This window comes from Rissa tridactyla, chromosome 4, assembly GCF_028500815.1.
Source record: "Rissa tridactyla isolate bRisTri1 chromosome 4, bRisTri1.patW.cur.20221130, whole genome shotgun sequence".
Lineage (NCBI taxonomy): Eukaryota > Metazoa > Chordata > Aves > Charadriiformes > Laridae > Rissa > Rissa tridactyla.
In genome coordinates this window covers 1,292,542-1,310,378 of record NC_071469.1, presented here as the reverse complement: position 1 = coordinate 1,310,378, position 17,837 = coordinate 1,292,542, and the positions used below count along the sequence as shown (strand labels likewise).

Here is a 17,837-nt window from a genome sequence, read left to right as displayed (position 1 = left end):
TCATGTGCTGCTCATCTGCAATGCAAATAAAGGGGTGAATTCTTCTATAGCCAGTCGTAGAGCCAGCAATCCGAGCTTTCCTGCCGGGAATGGCAAGGAATCGGTGGCAGGTCCTGAAATCTGCAGCCAGGCGGCACAGGCGGAGATGTCGGGATGCGTTAGAAACTGCAGCAGCTCCAGGCCCCGAGGCTGTGGAGCCGAGAGAGAAGAGCTAACGAGCAAGTCAGCGCTTTAGTAGGTCAGCAGTGAAGTGGGGGGGTACAAAGGGTGGAGGGGAACGGGAGATAATCTCCCCAAGGTTCTTGCCTGAGACCCAGCAACCCTCGGTGCCCAGGTGTGACTCCGAGCTCGTTCTCTCTCGTCCCCTCTAGGGACCAAAAGGAGACGACCGTTGGAGAAGGCAAGATGGTCTCAAGGGGCTCCGCTGCTGGTGTGTGTCGTTTTCCCTGGAACCAGGATCTGAGGCTTCTCCGCGTGGAGTGCTGCTGTGTCCCATCCGCTACCACACCCTGAAATCAAACTCGGCAGCTTGGGTGAACCGGGCACTGCACAAACATGTCAGACTTGCCTCCACCCCTTTCTCTTCTCCCGCTTGCTCCTGCCGTCTTTCTCCAGCACCTTCACCGGCCTGCCAGCGGATTCCAGCGGCCCAGCGTTCCCACCTCGCCCCTGGAGACGGAGCGATGAGGAGTCCGGGGTAAGCTCCCTCCTGCAGATGTGGGGCTCGGCACTGGCTCCCGTGCTCACTTTAAAGCGATGCCAGTGCTGCCCTAATGGCGCTGATTTGTGCCATTTGTTTCCTCTGTTTACAGAGGACTGGGTTTGTCAGTTTAAACGAACATCTCTGCTCCCCAGTGGCTGGGCTGCCACGGCTTAACCCCTTCCCTTCGGAGCCAAGCCTTGGCACGGCCGAGAATTAGCGTAATCATCACACGTGTGTTGGCAGCGCCAGCCTAGGGCAGCGTGGGAGGGGAGTGGTTTGGGGCGGGGGGGTGTCACACAAATTTTTCTCTCAAGGGATGGTTGTGGAAGGGAAGGAAAAAACTGGCAGCTGGATTCCTTTGGGAAGGAGTTCACTTCATCTGTACTCCTACAGCCCAGCAACACCGTCCTCCAATCGGCTTTGCTGCGCGACAGCGGGAGCGTTTCCCTCCAGACCCTTCTTTCTCCTCTCACTTGGAGTTGTCCTCTACCGGCATCGTTGCAGCAGGACTGCCAGTAAGATCTTGAGGTTTTTTTGCTTTCCCATGTCTTTCAGGTGGGCCGGCGTGTGGCTCTGCGGTGTCCGGGGCCTGGCGGTTTAGCCTGTTGACACCCGAGGTGATGGGGAAGGCGGAGAGGGAAAAAAAAAACGCATTGTTGAATCTTGCAGGGTGAAACACTGGGGTGAAGAAGGGGTTAAAAATTACTCTGGATGATGTTTGAGAAATCGGACAGCGTGTCAGGAACATGCACGCTCATTGCCTTTATGCGAGACAAAGCCACGTCTCCTCTGAAGTCTCCCGTGTCTGCGAGGACCCTCGCCGTACCGCGTGAAGAGGGTCCGGCGGAGTCACCGGTGAAACCCCCTGTGGCTGTTCTGACCTCCCGGCTGCCCAGCTAGCCAAGACGCGTTCCGCGCGCCTCCCGACGCCACGGCGTACTGCTGGCGCGTGTATGGGTGCGGGAGCGTATTCTGGTGATCCGAAAGCTGGCTAATCTCCTCCCATTTAAGTTACAACCGACAATTCTATTGGGCATTTGCACCGGATTATTTTTGCCGGGTGGTAACCGACGTATGCAGCCAGGTATTTACAGCTACGGAGAACAGCCCTGGCCATTAACGTTTCCTGATGTGTTTGCTTTCTTCTTTGCCAGGATATTAATGCCTTAATGTATTTTGGGACAGACTGCTGAAAAACCAGAAGAGAAGTTTGTGGCGGGTGAGTGTGGGCTCTCAGGTGAGGCTGGGGGATGTGCGCGGAGCAAGAGATATTTCTGAGTCTTCCTCTGCTTTTCTGAGTGTTTGTGCTCGGGTAGAACCTGAGCCGAATGAGCCCCTGCGCAGCTGCTGGGGAAGGCGACGCTGCTGCACGGCGAGATCTCAAGCCCCGTCCCGCTGAAAAAAATCTCATTCCTGACGGTGTGATGAAGCTGTATATCATTGTTAATATTCCACTGCCTTGGTACGTGCATCCCGTGTGCTAAGTGTGAGCAGTGGCTTACGTGTCTAGGAGCAAAGCTGATCAAATAGTGGAAAGAGCCATCAGCAGATAGTTTGCTGGATTAGTAACTGTGGCTCCAGAGGGACAGCCTGTTCCCTGTGCAGGGTTTGTTTCTCTCTAGATGGCTGAGTACGTCTGTACCTGGAGAGAATATCCTGGGTCCTGCTGCTGAGGTTTGCAAAAGTGAGAAACCGAGCTCTTGCTCGGTCACAAAATGTTTTTCATTCACGAGGAGAAGCACTATAAAAGTTTGGCTGTCCCGCCTCCAATCAGAAAAAAAAAAAGAGCCCTTTTTTACTTCTCTGATGCGCTTAGGGAAACTCACAAGCAGAGAAAAGAGCTAAATATTTTGTGCGAATTGCTTAAAACAGCTTGGAGTAGCCTACTGCAGCGGCGAGTAAAACCTCGGCCAGGTTCCGTGTTCTGCGTTGCACACCGTGTTTTCTGCAGGGCGCCCATGGCGGTTTCGTGCCGAAGTTCCGTCGCGTTCGGAGCTGCGCATCGGTTCTGTTCGTGTGCGGGATGCCAGCTCTGAAGCTGGCGGGAGCAGCCGAAGGCTGGCCGGTACGTTGCTCTGCACGGCCGAGGGAGCGCAGCAGCCCTCCCGAGCTGGCCAAGGGGGGCTCTGGGCTAGGGGACCGGTCGTCTCGGCTCTTGTACTAGCCCTGCTCCTGCGCAGGCTCGTTGGCTTCTAGGTGATGACGGTACAGAGTCGGTGCCGCGGGGTACAGGATCGGGACTTGGCTGGTGCAGGTCTGGTTTTTAAGGAATTTTTCAGTGTGGTTTCTGAAGCTGCAGGAGGGTTACCATGTGCCTCGAGGACCAACGCACTGAGATTCGGTCATTAGCGACGATATTGTTCTTTTGAGACTGATCTTGCGTTTGTCTGGCATAAGAGAGCAAAGTGAACATGGGGTTATGATACGCTGGAAGTTCAAGTCTATTTCCCTCAGAAAAACCTCAGGGAATTACGTTCACCCTAAGGCTGAGCCATTTTAACTTGTAGTGGTAGTAAGTGGATTAATGGATGAACAGAGCACGGCTGTAGACAGCAACAGTTATTTATCTTCACTCGCGTCAGGAGCGCGCCTCAAGTTTTAGTGTATGGAGCGCTCTGTGAACATCCGTGCTCCCGGCGGGGGCTTTCCCTTTCCAAACGGAGCACAATAACTCACCGTCCCGTGGAGGAGACTTGCCTGCTGTGATTTAGGTTGCCGCATCGGTGTTGGCAGCAGGGAGTAGGAAGGCACCGAGAGCCAGCCAGGTTGTGGGGTTTGAGCTCCTCTGTTCGCCCCGTGTTTTGGGGCACGCTGCCTGGGCTGCCGTTTTCCCGTCAGTTGTCCCACGGGGATAACGCAAGCGAGCTGCCTCGCAGGCTGTCGACAGCAATTAAATATACGCGTGTCTCGCTTTGGGAGAACATGACGATCATAAGTAGGGGCTAAGGTGGTTTGGCGTTTGGGAGGAAGTGTAACTCCTGCGCCTCTGTGCCAGCGGGTGCTCTGGGGAACCGCTGGGGTGTCTCTGCCAGCCCTTCGCCGTGCCGCTGGAGTGAGGAGCGTGATCCTGGAGGTGTGGGATCACCTCTGCTGGGCCGGGCGCCCTTGCGAGCCGTCGGCCACGCTGACGGAGTGCGCGACTCCTGCTGGGCTCCTGCCTTGTGCTTCCCCATGGAAAAGTCCGTCTCCCGCAGGGTTTGCGGCGCGGGGCTGCGGCTTTCCTCCCGTGACCCTCTGTGCTCGAGGCGCTGGCGCTGCCGCCTGTGACATGGCACAGCGAGGCTTCGGAGCCCCGCGGAGCCGCAGGACGGGGCGCCCCGTGTTCCCGAGCGCTGTGTTTGAAATAGCGCGTTTGTTCCCCAGATGCAGCCGAGTGCCTTGGCTCCCTCCTCTGCCATGTGGCCCGGCGTGCCAGATGTGGCCCCTTGCACTTGTCCCGACATAACCTCCTTCCTCTCTGCTTCGTGAGAGGTTGCCATGCATGGGAATTTCTGGAGACAGAACCTTGCGTTCTAATCTCGGTAGTATTTTAATGCTCATTTTGAATGGGTCTGTCAAACAAGGCGGAGGTGAGCGAAACCCTGTCTTGAAGCTCTTTGGTATTCTGGATTGACAGCAAGATGCAGCCACTTGTTTTTAACCCCGATGCGTCCTTTGTGGCAAGATAATGTCAGCAAACCCACGTGAAGCAACGCGGCGACTCTTCGGAGGTGGCGCAGTGAAGCGTTTCTGGGTAAGGCAGGTGGCAAAGAGATGCGGCGCTGCGTGGTTTTGTATATCCACAGCAGGGTCCAGTGTTCAAAAGGTGGGGAAAAAGGGTCATAGTGGCCTCCAGTGGCTTCCGTCTGAGCCTCACGACCTGCAGCGTGTGTCCGGCTCTCGGTGCTGCGGGGGTATTTGTAAGCTGTAGCCCTCTCGCACACCAAACCCCCGCGGGGAAAAGGCAGCTCTTACAGGGAAGGCGCTGGATCGCAGCTGAGGTTTGGGTGGGATTTCTGTCGGTGCAGCTGGTTTCTGTCACGGTGCCCAGACCTACCCGCTGGGGTCGAGACGAGACGTGTGGCCGGAGCGCGTCCCGGCGCCCGTGTCTTCCACCCGCGGAGGGCAGGGTGTGCTGGGCTTGGGGCTGGCCTTGATCGGGCGTGAAAAAGCAGCCAGGAGACGCGCCTGGAAGCTCTTTTAGGTTTGCTAATCTAGACGTAGCTGGGAAGAAACCGAGCTAGTCATTTTTTTTTATTTTTTTTTTCCCCTGTCTCGTCTGCAAATGAGGGTAATGATTCCTTTTCCTTACCTTTCGCCTGTTTAGATGAAACTTCTGTAGGGTGGGGCCTGACTTCAGAGACCGGCACAATGGGACAGTGACTGTAGCTGGGATTTTTAGGGGACTGTAAATAATGGAAAGCTTTATTATTTGTCAAGGCAAAGAGCGCATTAGCATTTGGGACGTGCCTGTACTGGTTTCTGAAAGTTCAAGAGGTCTTTTCTTTGCAAGCGCTTTTATAAGTCCCAGACCGAATTTGGGCTCGTATAGCTAAAACGCGCCTAAAAGTATGTCACTGCAGTGTCCAAAACAAGCTTAGCAAATAGGCATTCACTGCATTTCAGGTTTTAATCCTAATTTATGAGCAAGGAAATGGAGCGGGGGAGAAAGAGGCAGCACCGTAGCCTTCAGACCCTGTTCGGTGGAGACACGGCAAAAAACGTCGGGCAGTTGTGTTCTTTTTCTCCTTCGTCAAAAATAAACCCAGCAATATAACAAATATGTCGCTCCCTAAGCTTATTTCTAATGTAATATTAATCTGTGCGCTCACGTGTGTGTTTGGGCAGGATTTAGAGCATTACGTGGGTTTGCTGCCCTGTTCGTGTGCTCCGGCGTGTGGCTCTGCTGGCGGGGGGCAGGGAGGAGTGGAAGGAAAGGGCTTGACCCAGGGGAAGCGGTGGCACAGCGGGCGAATAGCCACTCTTCCTTCAGGAGGAAAAAAAGTACCTAAACCAGTATTTCTGAAACCTTCCAAACGTGGAAGGTGTCGATGCGACAAGGCTCTGTGCTCTCGGACCCCATTTCAGATCTCAGGCCATTTTCCTCCCCTTTCCCCCTTTCGCTCCCCCTCTGTTGGCATTTCTCGCTGTGTGAAGTCGCATTTAGGCTTGCGAGCTCCTCCGGGAAGTAACCTGTCATTTTTCTTTGTCTGCAAAGTGCTATGAGCGTTTATGGCTTGTTATAAATAACAATCGTGTCGGCAACCTCAGGAGGGCAAACGTTAGGATTTTAGCAGGTATGGAATGCAGTAAAATACCGTGTGTGCGCACTGGCACACGCACACGCATGAACACGTACGTATGTGCGTACAACGTGCGTTGATAGATAGTGGCCTCTCTAACGTGCGCTGCATTGGAAATGTGTTATTTGAACGGTATTACACGTCAGCGACCTGTACAGCAGAGCACGGACATAGGTTTTTCCTTTTAATTGGTGGGTTCTCCGGGATCTTCTTCATCTTCCTACTCCGGACTCACTCCGCATCTTGCAGTTCCCCAGGTCCTGTAGGAAGAGTTCTCCTCCTCCCCCTGCCCTTGCAGCTGGCCAGAGGAGTTTGGCTTCGGGAGGGCTTGGAAATGATGGGAATTGCTGCCCCCAGCCCCGGCGTTATCTCCGCTCGGGGCGGAGGAACGCAGGGAGCCGCGGCCGGAGCTGCGATGGCCGCGCAGTAGGCACCCAGGAGCGAGTTCGGGTGCTGTGGCTGGGGGGGGGGAGGGAGAAAGAGCTTATTTTTAACTGGAAACGGTGCGAGTCGGGCCGAAGCAGCTCTCCGCTGCCTTGCTGTCGTCGAGTGCGTGTGAGCGAACGCACCCGGCTCCGTACAGCGCGTGTACCCGATGGAGCGTGGAACTGCGTGGGGTGGCGGCCGGCCGGATGAAATGAGCTGCTTTGTCTGGCTGTTTGAGCTCCTGGGTTTGCGACGAGCGATTCCTGATAACGTTTATCTACTTCACCCCCCACCCCCCACCCCCCGTGGGGTTGATTCCCGTGCCCTGCTCCTCGGTTGCCCGTCTCCCAGCCATTCCTCTTTCCCTCCCGAACTCTCGCTCCCCTCTCTGCCTTCCATCCTTCATCTTCCCACCCCTTCCTCTCATCCCAGCCTGACCCTGCTCCTCTCGCCCCTCCTTCCCGGCTCCATCCCTCCCCTGCTCCGGACCCGCCGCCTGGGCATTTTTTCCTCCTGCTCCCTGGCAGATGTGACAGCTGTTGGAACTGAATCGTCTCGGGGCGGCTCTATCTGGAGTTGAAAAATCTGACGTGGTTTCCCAGGCAGCAGGAACGGATCGCTGAGAGAATTTCAATCTCCGACTGCTTTTGTCTGGTGGTAGTGACTTTTATTATTTATGTTTGTGACATTTCTTGCCGTACAGTTGTCAGCAGGGAACGAAGGACTAAAGACTAGTAGATTATTATAAAATCAGTGGCACGGTCTTTGTATTATTGTATTAAAGGGACGCTGTCTGCATTTAAATACAGGTTTGGCTTGATTTGCAAAATCTTATATGCATAAAATATTCTTATGAATTTCTTATTGAATTAGAAAAGGCCTGTTTTATGTTTTTTATATAAACGCTCTTTAGCTGGGTATTGGAAATACAAATAAATAGCTCTTGCGTGAAAACCACAAAGTGAAAGGAGACTGGTTAAATACAGACCTTCTCAAGGAAATGCAAAACCTGCACAGATTATTACAATCCCTGGGATTTCAAATAACTATTTTTAGTGTATGAATTTCATTTGATCTTAGCGCAGTGTACCTTTAAACCACCTGTCTGGTATGGCAGTGTCTCTGTAATCGAAGATCGATGCTGGCCGCGTGAAGCAAATGTCACTGGATACCCAGGGTTATGTTGCGTTCGGAGTCGATTACGTTTTGTGGTTTTGAAGATGTGTATTGTAAACCGATGAGGTAGATGCAGGCCATGTCAGCTGCTCACCCTAAAATTGACCGTGAACTTGGCAGATGCTGCTCGCGGGGTCTGGGAGGCGTGCTCTCGTGTAAGGGGTCTCGGCGTGGTCCAGCTGTTGACGGCAGGTGCCGTGATTGACTGTAACGATACAAATACAGTGTTTGTGCTCACGCAAACTGATGCGCTGCCGTGGAGCCACCGTTCTGTTTGGGACCAAAATATCACCTGAGCTTTAAAAGTTTGTGTTTCGAAGTAGTGTAGCTAGAATCATTCTCCTTACGGGGAAACGATTGAAATGTTCAGAAAACAGTTGCTACTGCAGGTGCTGATGGTTGTGCGTTTGTAACGTCGCATTTTACAGGACCCCTTGCCACCTGAAGCAGTTAAAGAGCAAACTTGAAAGACACTGAATATCTTCTCATTATGAAGATGAGACGAGGAATGAAGCTGTGAGAGTAGAAGCAGGAGGAGGAAAGACGCTGGTTAAAATAGTAACGTTGCTCTGTCTGGAAGTGTCCCTCTTCTGGTGGATCCAGTGGCTGTCGTGACTGATGTGTACTCGAGGCTTCAGAGCTGAAGCACTTTTTATAACTCTGCAGATCCGCTTCTGCTTTCCTCGGAGGCTGTGGAAGCTCCTCAGCAGCACCAGCTCTTGGTTTGAATAGCACTGACACCGGGAGCTATTAGAATATCGTTCCAGCATTGTCTGTACCTTTTTTTTTTCCTTAAAGAATTGCCTTATGACTTTAGTCTTGATTATTGGTTAAGAGGCAGCCCCTAAGGGGCCTTAGTGATGAGTCGTCGTGTTTGAGCAGTTGCAAGAGAGACCTGGAGCACAGACGCTCTCCATTAAGACGTATTTGGGTTTTCATTGGAACACGCTCTGAGCAAAGATCCTTCTGGCGGCTCCTCCAGGCAGAGCAGTTGCTTCCAGCCTCTTCCGTAAGTGTGTTTTCGGTTGCCTAGCCTTCTGCTTTCTTTTTCAACTGTAAGGTGTCTTTAGTCGGCTTCTGGACGCAGCCAGTGTTGCGATGGGCATTGTCAGTGTGTTAAGTCTGGATTTCGTCCAGGATGGATTGCATCATCACGGGCTTAGATGGTGTAAAGCTCCTTCTGCGACAGACGTACAGACACTTCCCGTCCCAGGGACTACAGCATCACGGTAACCAGATTTTAAGCAAGCGCGTATGTGTGTTCAGGATCTCAGTCTAGCACTAGGAAATGAAGTCGTCATTCACCTGCAGTCCTTTGCTCCCTAAACAAGTTCTAAGTGGAACAACCTGGAAAATGTTTGACATCTATTTCACTGTGGGGGAAAGAAGCACGAGGTGTGCTGGTTTTTGAGACCAGCGTCCTCTAGAAGTGTGTCCATATCTACACCACAACACCTTATCTCTGTGTGCGTTCTCTGTCTCTGACCCTTGTAAACGTTTATTCAGCACAAATGGGTAGAAGCTGAGGCCCTGTACAGGGGAAGAGTGGTCACTACAAAGGCCAAAGTCCTCTACCTGGTTCCAAGGACGAGGTGGCATTCATTGCTTTAAGCAGTATTAGTGAGAGGCAAATGCTGTAACATTAAAGTTGTCAGTGGACAGGGAAGAGCATATACTTTTATTTTTTTTTCCTACTGGTGGATATTAATTACTTTAAAGAAACCTGTACAGCTTTTTCCCAAGCTAGAGAGCCTTAGGACTGAACTACCTAAAGCATTTTGGCACTGGGTCTCTGTTTTGTCTCATCTCTCTGGTGGCTCTCGCTGCGCAGTTCACCCTGAGCGTTGGCAGAAGGCATCTCGGGGAGGAGATGATGAGCTCTGGAGCGCGCCAGCTCCATTGCGTCCACACAACAGCAGTCTGCCCGTTAAACATGCTTTTCCAACAGCAAATAGGAAAATGTGACTTGGAATACTTGTAACTTTAAAGCCACCGAGCCAGTCGACAGAGTCATAGAACAACTCGGGGGAGAAGGGACGTCGAGACATCCCTGTCCAACCCCCTGCTCAGAGCAGGGGCTGCTCTGAGGGTCAGACCGGGCTGCTCAGGGCTTTGTCTTCAAGAGCAAATTTGCTCTTGAAAACCCCTGAGGATGGAGACCGCGCCGCCTGTCTGGGCAGCCTGCTCCAGTGCCGGACTCTCCTGGCCACAAAAAGGTTTTTCCTTCTTTCCAGCCGTGACCTCTCTCGTGTCGGTTCACGCCTGCTGTCTCTGACTCCCATCGCTCTCCACTGGGAAAGCCTCCACAGAAAATCTCCCTACCTCTGAGCTGTTCCTTCATGGGAAGAGTAACTTCCCCCTCACCCTGTCTTCCCTGTCTGTCTTTTGTGAAGGGGTTGTGTCCATCCATCCACTTATTCAAGGTTTTTTTTTTTATTCTGGTCCTCCACTTATTCAAGTTTTCCCGTCATTGTGACAGAGCGCGGAGCTCTGGTTCTTCCCTTTCCTTCATATCTTCCCAGATTCAAAAAGGTCTAAAACTTTTTGCTTTCTATCTATCTACATCTCTTTTATTTATTTATTATTTTTTGGGGGGTGCAGGGGAGGTATAAAGTCTAAATTCAGGTTTTGAACTTGTCTCCTGTTTGGGTGTATTTAAGTGTTAGCTGGTTTTGGCTTGTTGCAGTTGTAATGGCTGTTCACACAAACTGTCTCTCTTGTCCCCCAAGGGAAAGGAATCTTAGTTTTTAATTTTAGCTCCTTCAGCTACCTGCTGACAGTTTGATTTCCACCTACCACCTCCTCTCTCTCTCCCAAGCCCTCTGCCGAAGCTAGAAAAACCGAGATCCAAAATCAGCCTTGGGCAGCTCTTCCTTTGGCAGCAGCTCTGTCGTCTTTAAAGGGGAATTAAATGTATGTGACTTGCTTGGGGTAACCAGTGAGAGGAGAGCCCGGGCCCTCTTCGTAACCACCCTTCATTCCAGGCTTCTAGCGGAATCAACAGCATCTTCAGTGGCTGGACTCCAAAGCCATTGAGCCGAGGTACAAGCCTGTGAAATGTAAATAGGTATCTCTTACGTGTATTTAAAACACTTACATCGGGCGATAAAAATTTGTAGAAATGAGGGAAGCCAAGTGGTAGGAGATCAGCTATAGGTGTACCAGGTGTGTGTTTCTTTTCTGAAACAGGAGGGCTGTGGGCAGAGCACTAACAAGGGCACTGGAAATCCTCGCTCAGCCGCCCGCCTGCTGCGTGGTCCTGAGCGAGTCGTGGCTCTCTTGTTGCCTCTGTTTCCTCATCTGTAACAGCAGATGATCAACTCTGTTGTTAAAGTGCTTGTCACTGGAGAATGTTCTTAACACAATGCAATTAACTAATATAGTTGATACGTGATATTACTGAGTTGGCTTATCGGACCTAGACACGCAAGAGCACTGACGGCATTGTCTTCTCTGGTTCAGGCATCATGTTCCGCAAGAAGAAGAAGAAACGCCCGGAGATCTCGGCTCCGCAGAACTTTGAGCACCGTGTCCACACTTCATTTGACCCAAAGGAGGGCAAATTTGTGGGCCTGCCACCTCAATGGCAGAACATTCTAGACACGCTGAGGCGCCCCAAGCCAGTGGTAGACCCTTCAAGGATCACCAGGATGCAACTCCAGCCTATGAAGGTAAGAGAGGAAGACTACTCTCCCCTGTCCCTTGGGCTTTGCTGTTCCTTGGGGAACGTTTCCATTGCCCCATATATGTTTAAAAGGGGCTAGGGGTGGGATGTGTAAGGAATTCAGTGGATAGCAGCGTCTGGGCTTTGATAACATTGTCTTTTTTTGTGGCAATAGTAACCTCATCAGAAATAAGGACAGTAGTGTCACTGCTCAAACCCCCAGCTGGCTGCCGTCACCACAAGAAGGACCTGTGAAAGCTCCCGAGGTAGCTGCCGGGGCTGGGATGTGCTCGGCTGTTGTACAGGGAAGCAAAGAGTAGAATTCCTGGGGAGACCTGCTGTAGCAAGTTTGTCGTTCTCGTGCGTGAGCAGATTCGGCTGGCGATGAGGCTGACGGGGAAGCCCAAGCGGGGGAGAGTGGGGCAGCGCTGGCTCGCTCTCCATGGATGGCTGGGTGAACGAGGGACAACGGGGAGCGGGACTACAGGAGGGTTTAGGCTAAAAGAGTTTATAACGGGCAGTTTAACAGAAATTGGGATGTGGCAAACAGGAGAATGTCCTTAAAGCAAGTCCTTCGGCAAGGAGAAACGTGTTACTGGTCCTTGTAGATGGGTGGATTTAGATGTCTGGCTGGCCCGGGTGGTGTGACGACAATCTGGACGACGGCATCTGGAGAAGGGGGTGTTCCTGAGTGACTGCGGGGACCTCAGTGTGGAGAGAGGCAGATCCACCATGACCCCTTGGAAAAGGAAAGGAAAGATGGTGACAGAATTATTGTGTTTAAAGCCTTGCTAGCCTGTGGGAAGTTTCTGTTCCCAGGTTAAAAACCCTACAGGGGCCTAAAAACGGAAAGGTAAGTTGTAAAATAGAGATGTTACTGCCTGGATTTTAGGAGGCACATAGAAGAAAACAGTTGTCTCTCTGATTGATGTTTTTAGCTTTTTGTGTACAGGTGCTTAAAACGTGGGCACTAAATGGGACTGCATTTTAGTATAATGCAAGTATTAATGCAACATCAAACCTGCAACTTAAATGGCACATCAAGATCTTTGAGGAGAACGCTGCTTTAGAAAGGAAAAACTTGCTCAGGAATAACAGATAAAAGAAAAAGGGAGGAGGTATTGGCTTCTGTTTTATGGTGTCCTGAATGTGCTTTGAGGTTCAAAATGCAGTAGGCGATAGGACCACAATCCAGAGAAGAGACAAAAATGTGTAATAAGAGACTAACTTGGTTAGATCAGGAGCTCTCTAATGAGCTTAAACTGCGGGAGGATTGCTCAGAAGGGTGGAAACTAGGTCAAGTTGTAAAGGGCAAATAGAAAAGAAATTTATGTAGGGACAGAACTGGAAGGCCAAGGCACAGAAAGAGATGTTATTCTCAAAGAACATAAAGGGCGCTAAGGAGACGTCGTAAGTACACCGAGGAGGAGACGGAGGGTGAAGGAAAGAATTTGTGCACTGCGCATTGTGGAAGAAAGTTAATAACAGACGACACTGAGAATTCTTAAATGTTTAATGATTTTTCTTCAGTCTTTATTGAAAAGGTTAACTACGATCAGTGGGCTAACGCAGTTAACGCGAGCGTGAAGGGATAAGAACGCAGGCTAGAATAAGAAAAGAACATGAGCAGAAATGAGCCTTCTTAGATAAGTTACATATTTTCACGTCGGCTGGGCCTAACAAAATTCAAGGGATTGCAGATCAGTCAGAATAATTTCAGTTCCCAGAAAGAGACTGGAACAAATAAGCAAGTAATCTATCTGCAGCCACTTCCTAGGAGATAGCAGGGTAATAGCTACAGCCAGCACGGATTTATCAGGAACAAATCGCGTCAAGCAACCCAATTTCCATCAATCACAAGGTATCAGGCTTTGGGTCAGGGAGAAGTGACGGCTCTCTCCTGTATCTTGCCTTCACTGGGGCTCTTGCGCTGTCCCTGTGGCGTTCCCAGAGCAAACTGAGCAAGTTTTCTCAAGTATTAGGAAAAGCAAACTCAAAAGAATAGCGTGAGGCATCGCTGTCCAAATAGAAATGTGCGTGAAGAGATTTACTGGAGTTTGTCCCGAGTCTGATACTGGTCGGTACTTTCGTGTACGGCTTATTAAGCCCGTAGATGGTAAAATCTGAAAGGAGGTGCAAATCTTTGAGGAGAACAAGGATAGAATACCCAACAGTCTTTAAAAACTAGAGAAGAATCTTAAACTAATACTAGGGGTTTTGACCCAGTGAGTCCAAGTGCAAGCACTCTCTTAGACTGCGCCACATAATTGATAATTTCTGGTAAGCTCCATTTGAACCAATTCCTGTTCAATGATACCAATCAATAGTAAGATTTTTATTTTTTTTTTAAGTGCTAATTGTCCCTATTAGGCCGAGCCCTTATACTTAGAGTCCTGGATTCAACTATTATAGTTTATCCTTTTTTTGACGTGTACTACGTGTAGCTTGTAAAAGGTCGCTTTTCTTTTTAAAATTATAAGTTCTAAATCTTGGTCAGTAAGGCATGATCTTTTTGAGAGCGCTCCGTATAGATTTGGCTCAAGTTTGGATGTTTCTTCATTAATCCGATGCAGTCTTTAAGCACAGATGCGAAGTGCAGCTAAGTCTCATCTCTGTCCACTGGGACAGGACTGACTTAACGGAGAAGTGCAACAGGAGTGACTTGAGTCTAATTTTAGGAAGTTTTTAACTAGGAGGTGAGGTGAGCTCTGGAACGGATTTTCTAGAGAGGCCGTAGCATCTGTTCTTGGAGATTTCTTACTTTGAGAATGTGTTAGATGCAAGTCTTCTGGAATGACTTCTGTCCACCTTCATTGGACCAGCTGGCCTCTGGAGATTTCTTCCAACATCATTTTGAGTTATTCTTTTTCCCAGTTTGTAGAAATGCCGAACCACCAGCGAGGGTGGGAGGAGGGCCTCGTTCTCTCCCAGGCGCGAGGGTGCGGAGGCATCCTGCCGAGTGCCCCATCACCCGGGGGTGCGTTACAGCTCGCCCTGCTCAGACTCATTGAGGAACTGGTGCTCCTCATTGAGTGCCTTGCTGAGATAAGCTGGTACGTCTGGCGTTTCTAATGGATTAACTGGAACGGACGGAAGACTCTTCCCACCCAACTGACAGATTTCCAAGACTGGGCTTCTGACCATTTCCTTTTGGTGGTTTTTTTCCCTGTTGGGTTTGGCGCACAAGCGATGGGAAGAGTTGGAGGGGTTGGTGTCCTCAGCACGCCATGCGGAGGAAGGTGCCCGTGTGTGCAGAGGGAGGGGTGTTGGCGGCAGTCGGGCTGAAGAGCAGAATGTGATGTGCGTATGATGATGTGTATGCAAGGATACGACCCAGATTGTCCTTTCTTCACCTTGTTTGGCAAAACCTTTCTGTTCTGCCTCTCGTTCTCAGATGCTGAGCAAACGGGGTGCTCATTTTGTGCACTGTGGTGGCATTCGGTTGAAATTACTGGAGCTGCTGTTTTGCACCAGCTAAATATTAGGCTCGATGTAATTAATTCAGCATCTTTAGAAGATCCCTGGAGCTCAGTTAGCAAACAGGAGATTGCCACCGCTCCAGGGAAGGATTTTCCTCAGGCGGAGATTTATGGAAGTGTAGGAGTGATCCTATGCTGTGAATTTCTGTGAAGAAATGAAACATTTTGGTTCCCAGCAGTAAAAAGCCTTCTGTAAGCTTTTCAGTTCCAGAATAAACAAGGTAGAGCACTACACAACATACCGACAGCTCCAAGTGTCGTACTGGTGTAGTGCTGTTGCGTCTTTGGATGGAAGCCTTGTTCTTCATGGCTTGCTTACGGGGCAGTTGTGAGCTGTTGTGACCCTTTGTTCATCGTTTTTAATTGTAATGGCTTGGCAGAACAGAGGAGGGACGCAGTGTTGGAACAGTGCGGTCTTCGCTGGTCAGGATTAAGATGCGTTAGCAAAAATTGTAGAGAACCGGACTAAAGGAGGCCGATTACAACGTTATGGAGAGTGGAACAGGGGAGAGACGAACCTTGTACTGGAATAGCAAGGTGATTTTTGCGGATGGAGCTTAGGGCATGCTGTAACCTCTGAGAACTAATACTCTGGGGAGGTTGTTTGGGCTCTTAGTGATGTAGCATGGCACAACTTCAGCACAAGAGAGTCCGGAGTGCTAAAAACATCCCAGTTTTGCCATAATGTCCTTCAGGATGTGAGCGCAGCAGCAGAATTCACTGTTCTGGCTGAAAGCGCTGCTGCCTCTGACAGAAGGATGTAACCCAGGGATTCCTTGGGGTTTTTTTCTTCAGTAAAGGACAATTAAAAAAAAAGACAGAAAGAAGCATTTCTCTTTTTTCCTAAATTCCCTGGGTAATTTTTGGCTAGACAGTAACCTTTGTCAAGATAAACTGAGCCGTAATTTTTCCAACTCTGACTTTTCTTCCCCCCTCTTCCCGGTATGTCTCAGACGGTGGTGAGGGGCAGCACTGTGGAAGTGGAAGGCTATATCTCCGGGATACTCAACGACATCCAGAAGCTTTCTGCCATCAGCTCGAACACCCTGAGGGGAAGGAGCCCCACCAGCAGGAGGAGAGCGCAGTCCCTCGGGCTGCTGGGGGAGGACAGACCCCCGGACATGTATCTTCAGAGCCCCGAGGCTGACTGGGCAGACAGATACGGAAACTACCTCAATTGCAACGGTGGGACCAAGGTGACCCGGCGGCAGACTATGTGGCCGGATTACAAACCCCGCCTGGAAGGACAGTCCCACCCCAACGGGATGGTGGTGAAAGCACAGTCCCTCGGGCCGTCGGAGTTCCAGGGCGCTGACGGGAGCTGCCTCCAGCGTGTCCCTGGCTTGCAGCACGTGGCAGCGCTGCCGGGGGAGAGCGAGAAGACGGGAAGAAAGGGCTCGGAAGAGTGCTGGCCTCAGCCGTGTGCCCTCCGGCAGGCGAACCCCAGGCCGGCAGGGGAGGGCAGCCCCAGCGCCAAATCCAGGGAGAACAGCTTGAAGAGGCGGCTGCTGCGCAGCGTGTTCCCCTCCTCCGGCGGCTCAAACAAGCCGGGCCCTTCCCTCCAGATAAAGGTACAGTTGTTCGGTGTTCTTTTGGGTGAGAGCGATGTTGACTTCACGGTTCCAGAGGTTACTCGCGCAGCAAAAACCAAATGTAATTGCAAACATCATGCAGCCATCTGTTATTGTTATGATTAACGCTGGAACCAAAACGGTCCCGGACAGGGGAAGCGTGTAGTCCCTCTCACAGGGTATTCTGCTGGGCACGGCTCGGGACGGCAGCCAGGTGTCCGGGAGAAAGGCTTGTTCTTGGAGCCGAGCTCGCGGGGGCGTAGGATGGGAGGGAGGGAGGGGACTTACTCATTTTTGCCCGTCTGTAGTAGTAAAGGCACAACTTCAATGCCGCGATGCCAGCACAAACGTGCTTTTGCCATTTGGGAAATTGCCGTAATTTACATTAGTAATGTATCCTTTTGCCTGTGCAAAACAGAACTACCTTCTTGGTTATAGCCGTATCTGCCAAGCCGCCTACGGTGGGAGCGTCAGCGTCGGCACCCGCAGTGCTGTCGGTTGGGGTATCCGACTGTTGGTAGGGCAGACCTGGGGTTATCTAGTCCCTGCTCCAGTGAAGGATCTGCGCCATCGCTGGCAATTGTTGACCTCGGCTGTTCTTAACAGCCTCTGATGATTAAAACCTTCCTCTGCCTCGCAAATGACTCCATGATCTGAAAGGTCCCCACCAACCTAGACAATTCTGGGAGTCTGTAATTCTATGGATGGAGGCGATGATGTGTAAGTGTGACGTGCAATAAATGCATAATTGTAGGTGGCATGGAAAGGGGGTACAGCGGGCTGAAAATGGGGAGGTGGGTGCCTTGACAGGCTGCCGACGGTCACCGTGGGAAGCTTGAGCGCTCTTCCCTTTGAACCTAGTATGGAGGGGAACGGGAGAACCAGCAACATCTCAGAACCTCCAGAGACCGAAAATGCGTATGCAGGGGCTGTCGGATTACGGGAGCAGGAAATAATTCTTGCGCGTGGTTAGACAAACGTGTGTCAGCTTGCGCGCGTGTTCTGTGCCCTTTCGCGTGCTCTAGGTTATATAAAACCTTTTTTTTTCCCCTCTCTCCTGAGATAAAGCAAGAGTTGGGAAATACATACTTGGCTTCCCGGAGCGTGTCCGTGCGGGGGCTGGGGGGGAAGTTCTCCTGACGGGCAGCTCGTGTTTGCGCTCCGGCACCCCCATCGCCTGCCGGGGCCTCCGTGTGGCTGAAAACGAGCGGCGTGTCTGCCAGCCTCCTGCAGGCGTTACTGTTGACAAAAATCCTTGATTAAAACCCAAAGTGCATAGAATTAAGTTCTATACAATTATTATCTGTCTGAGACAGAGAAAATGAGTGCTCTTTTAAATATTTTTTTTTTTTTTATTGGCAGGTTTTTGGTTCCCGTACCCATATTATTAACTTTATTAATAATCTGTCTGAATTGTGAGAGACAAAAATCTCGTTGCTTTGAAGTTTTTATTTTGCCCTATAATATAAATGATTGGCTTGCTCTTTCTGAAGTTGCTACTTTGTCAGATCCACTATTATTTTCCATATAACTATG

General features: G+C 50.7%; 1 protein-coding gene across 2 annotated transcripts in view; it reads left to right on the top strand.

Annotated features, from left to right (window-relative positions):
• Nucleotides 1-17,837, top strand: part of PAK6 (p21 (RAC1) activated kinase 6) — a 38,452-nt gene that overhangs the window by 11,237 nt on the left and 9,378 nt on the right. For both annotated transcript variants that reach the window (XM_054198753.1, XM_054198752.1), the window contains exons 2-6: nt 372-697; nt 1,097-1,218; nt 1,858-1,922; nt 11,050-11,258; nt 15,684-16,301. In XM_054198753.1, the coding sequence (XP_054054728.1) occupies nt 11,055-11,258; nt 15,684-16,301 (822 nt within the window). In that variant the 5' untranslated portion in view covers nt 372-697; nt 1,097-1,218; nt 1,858-1,922; nt 11,050-11,054. The remainder of the gene's footprint in view (nt 1-371; nt 698-1,096; nt 1,219-1,857; nt 1,923-11,049; nt 11,259-15,683; nt 16,302-17,837) is intronic.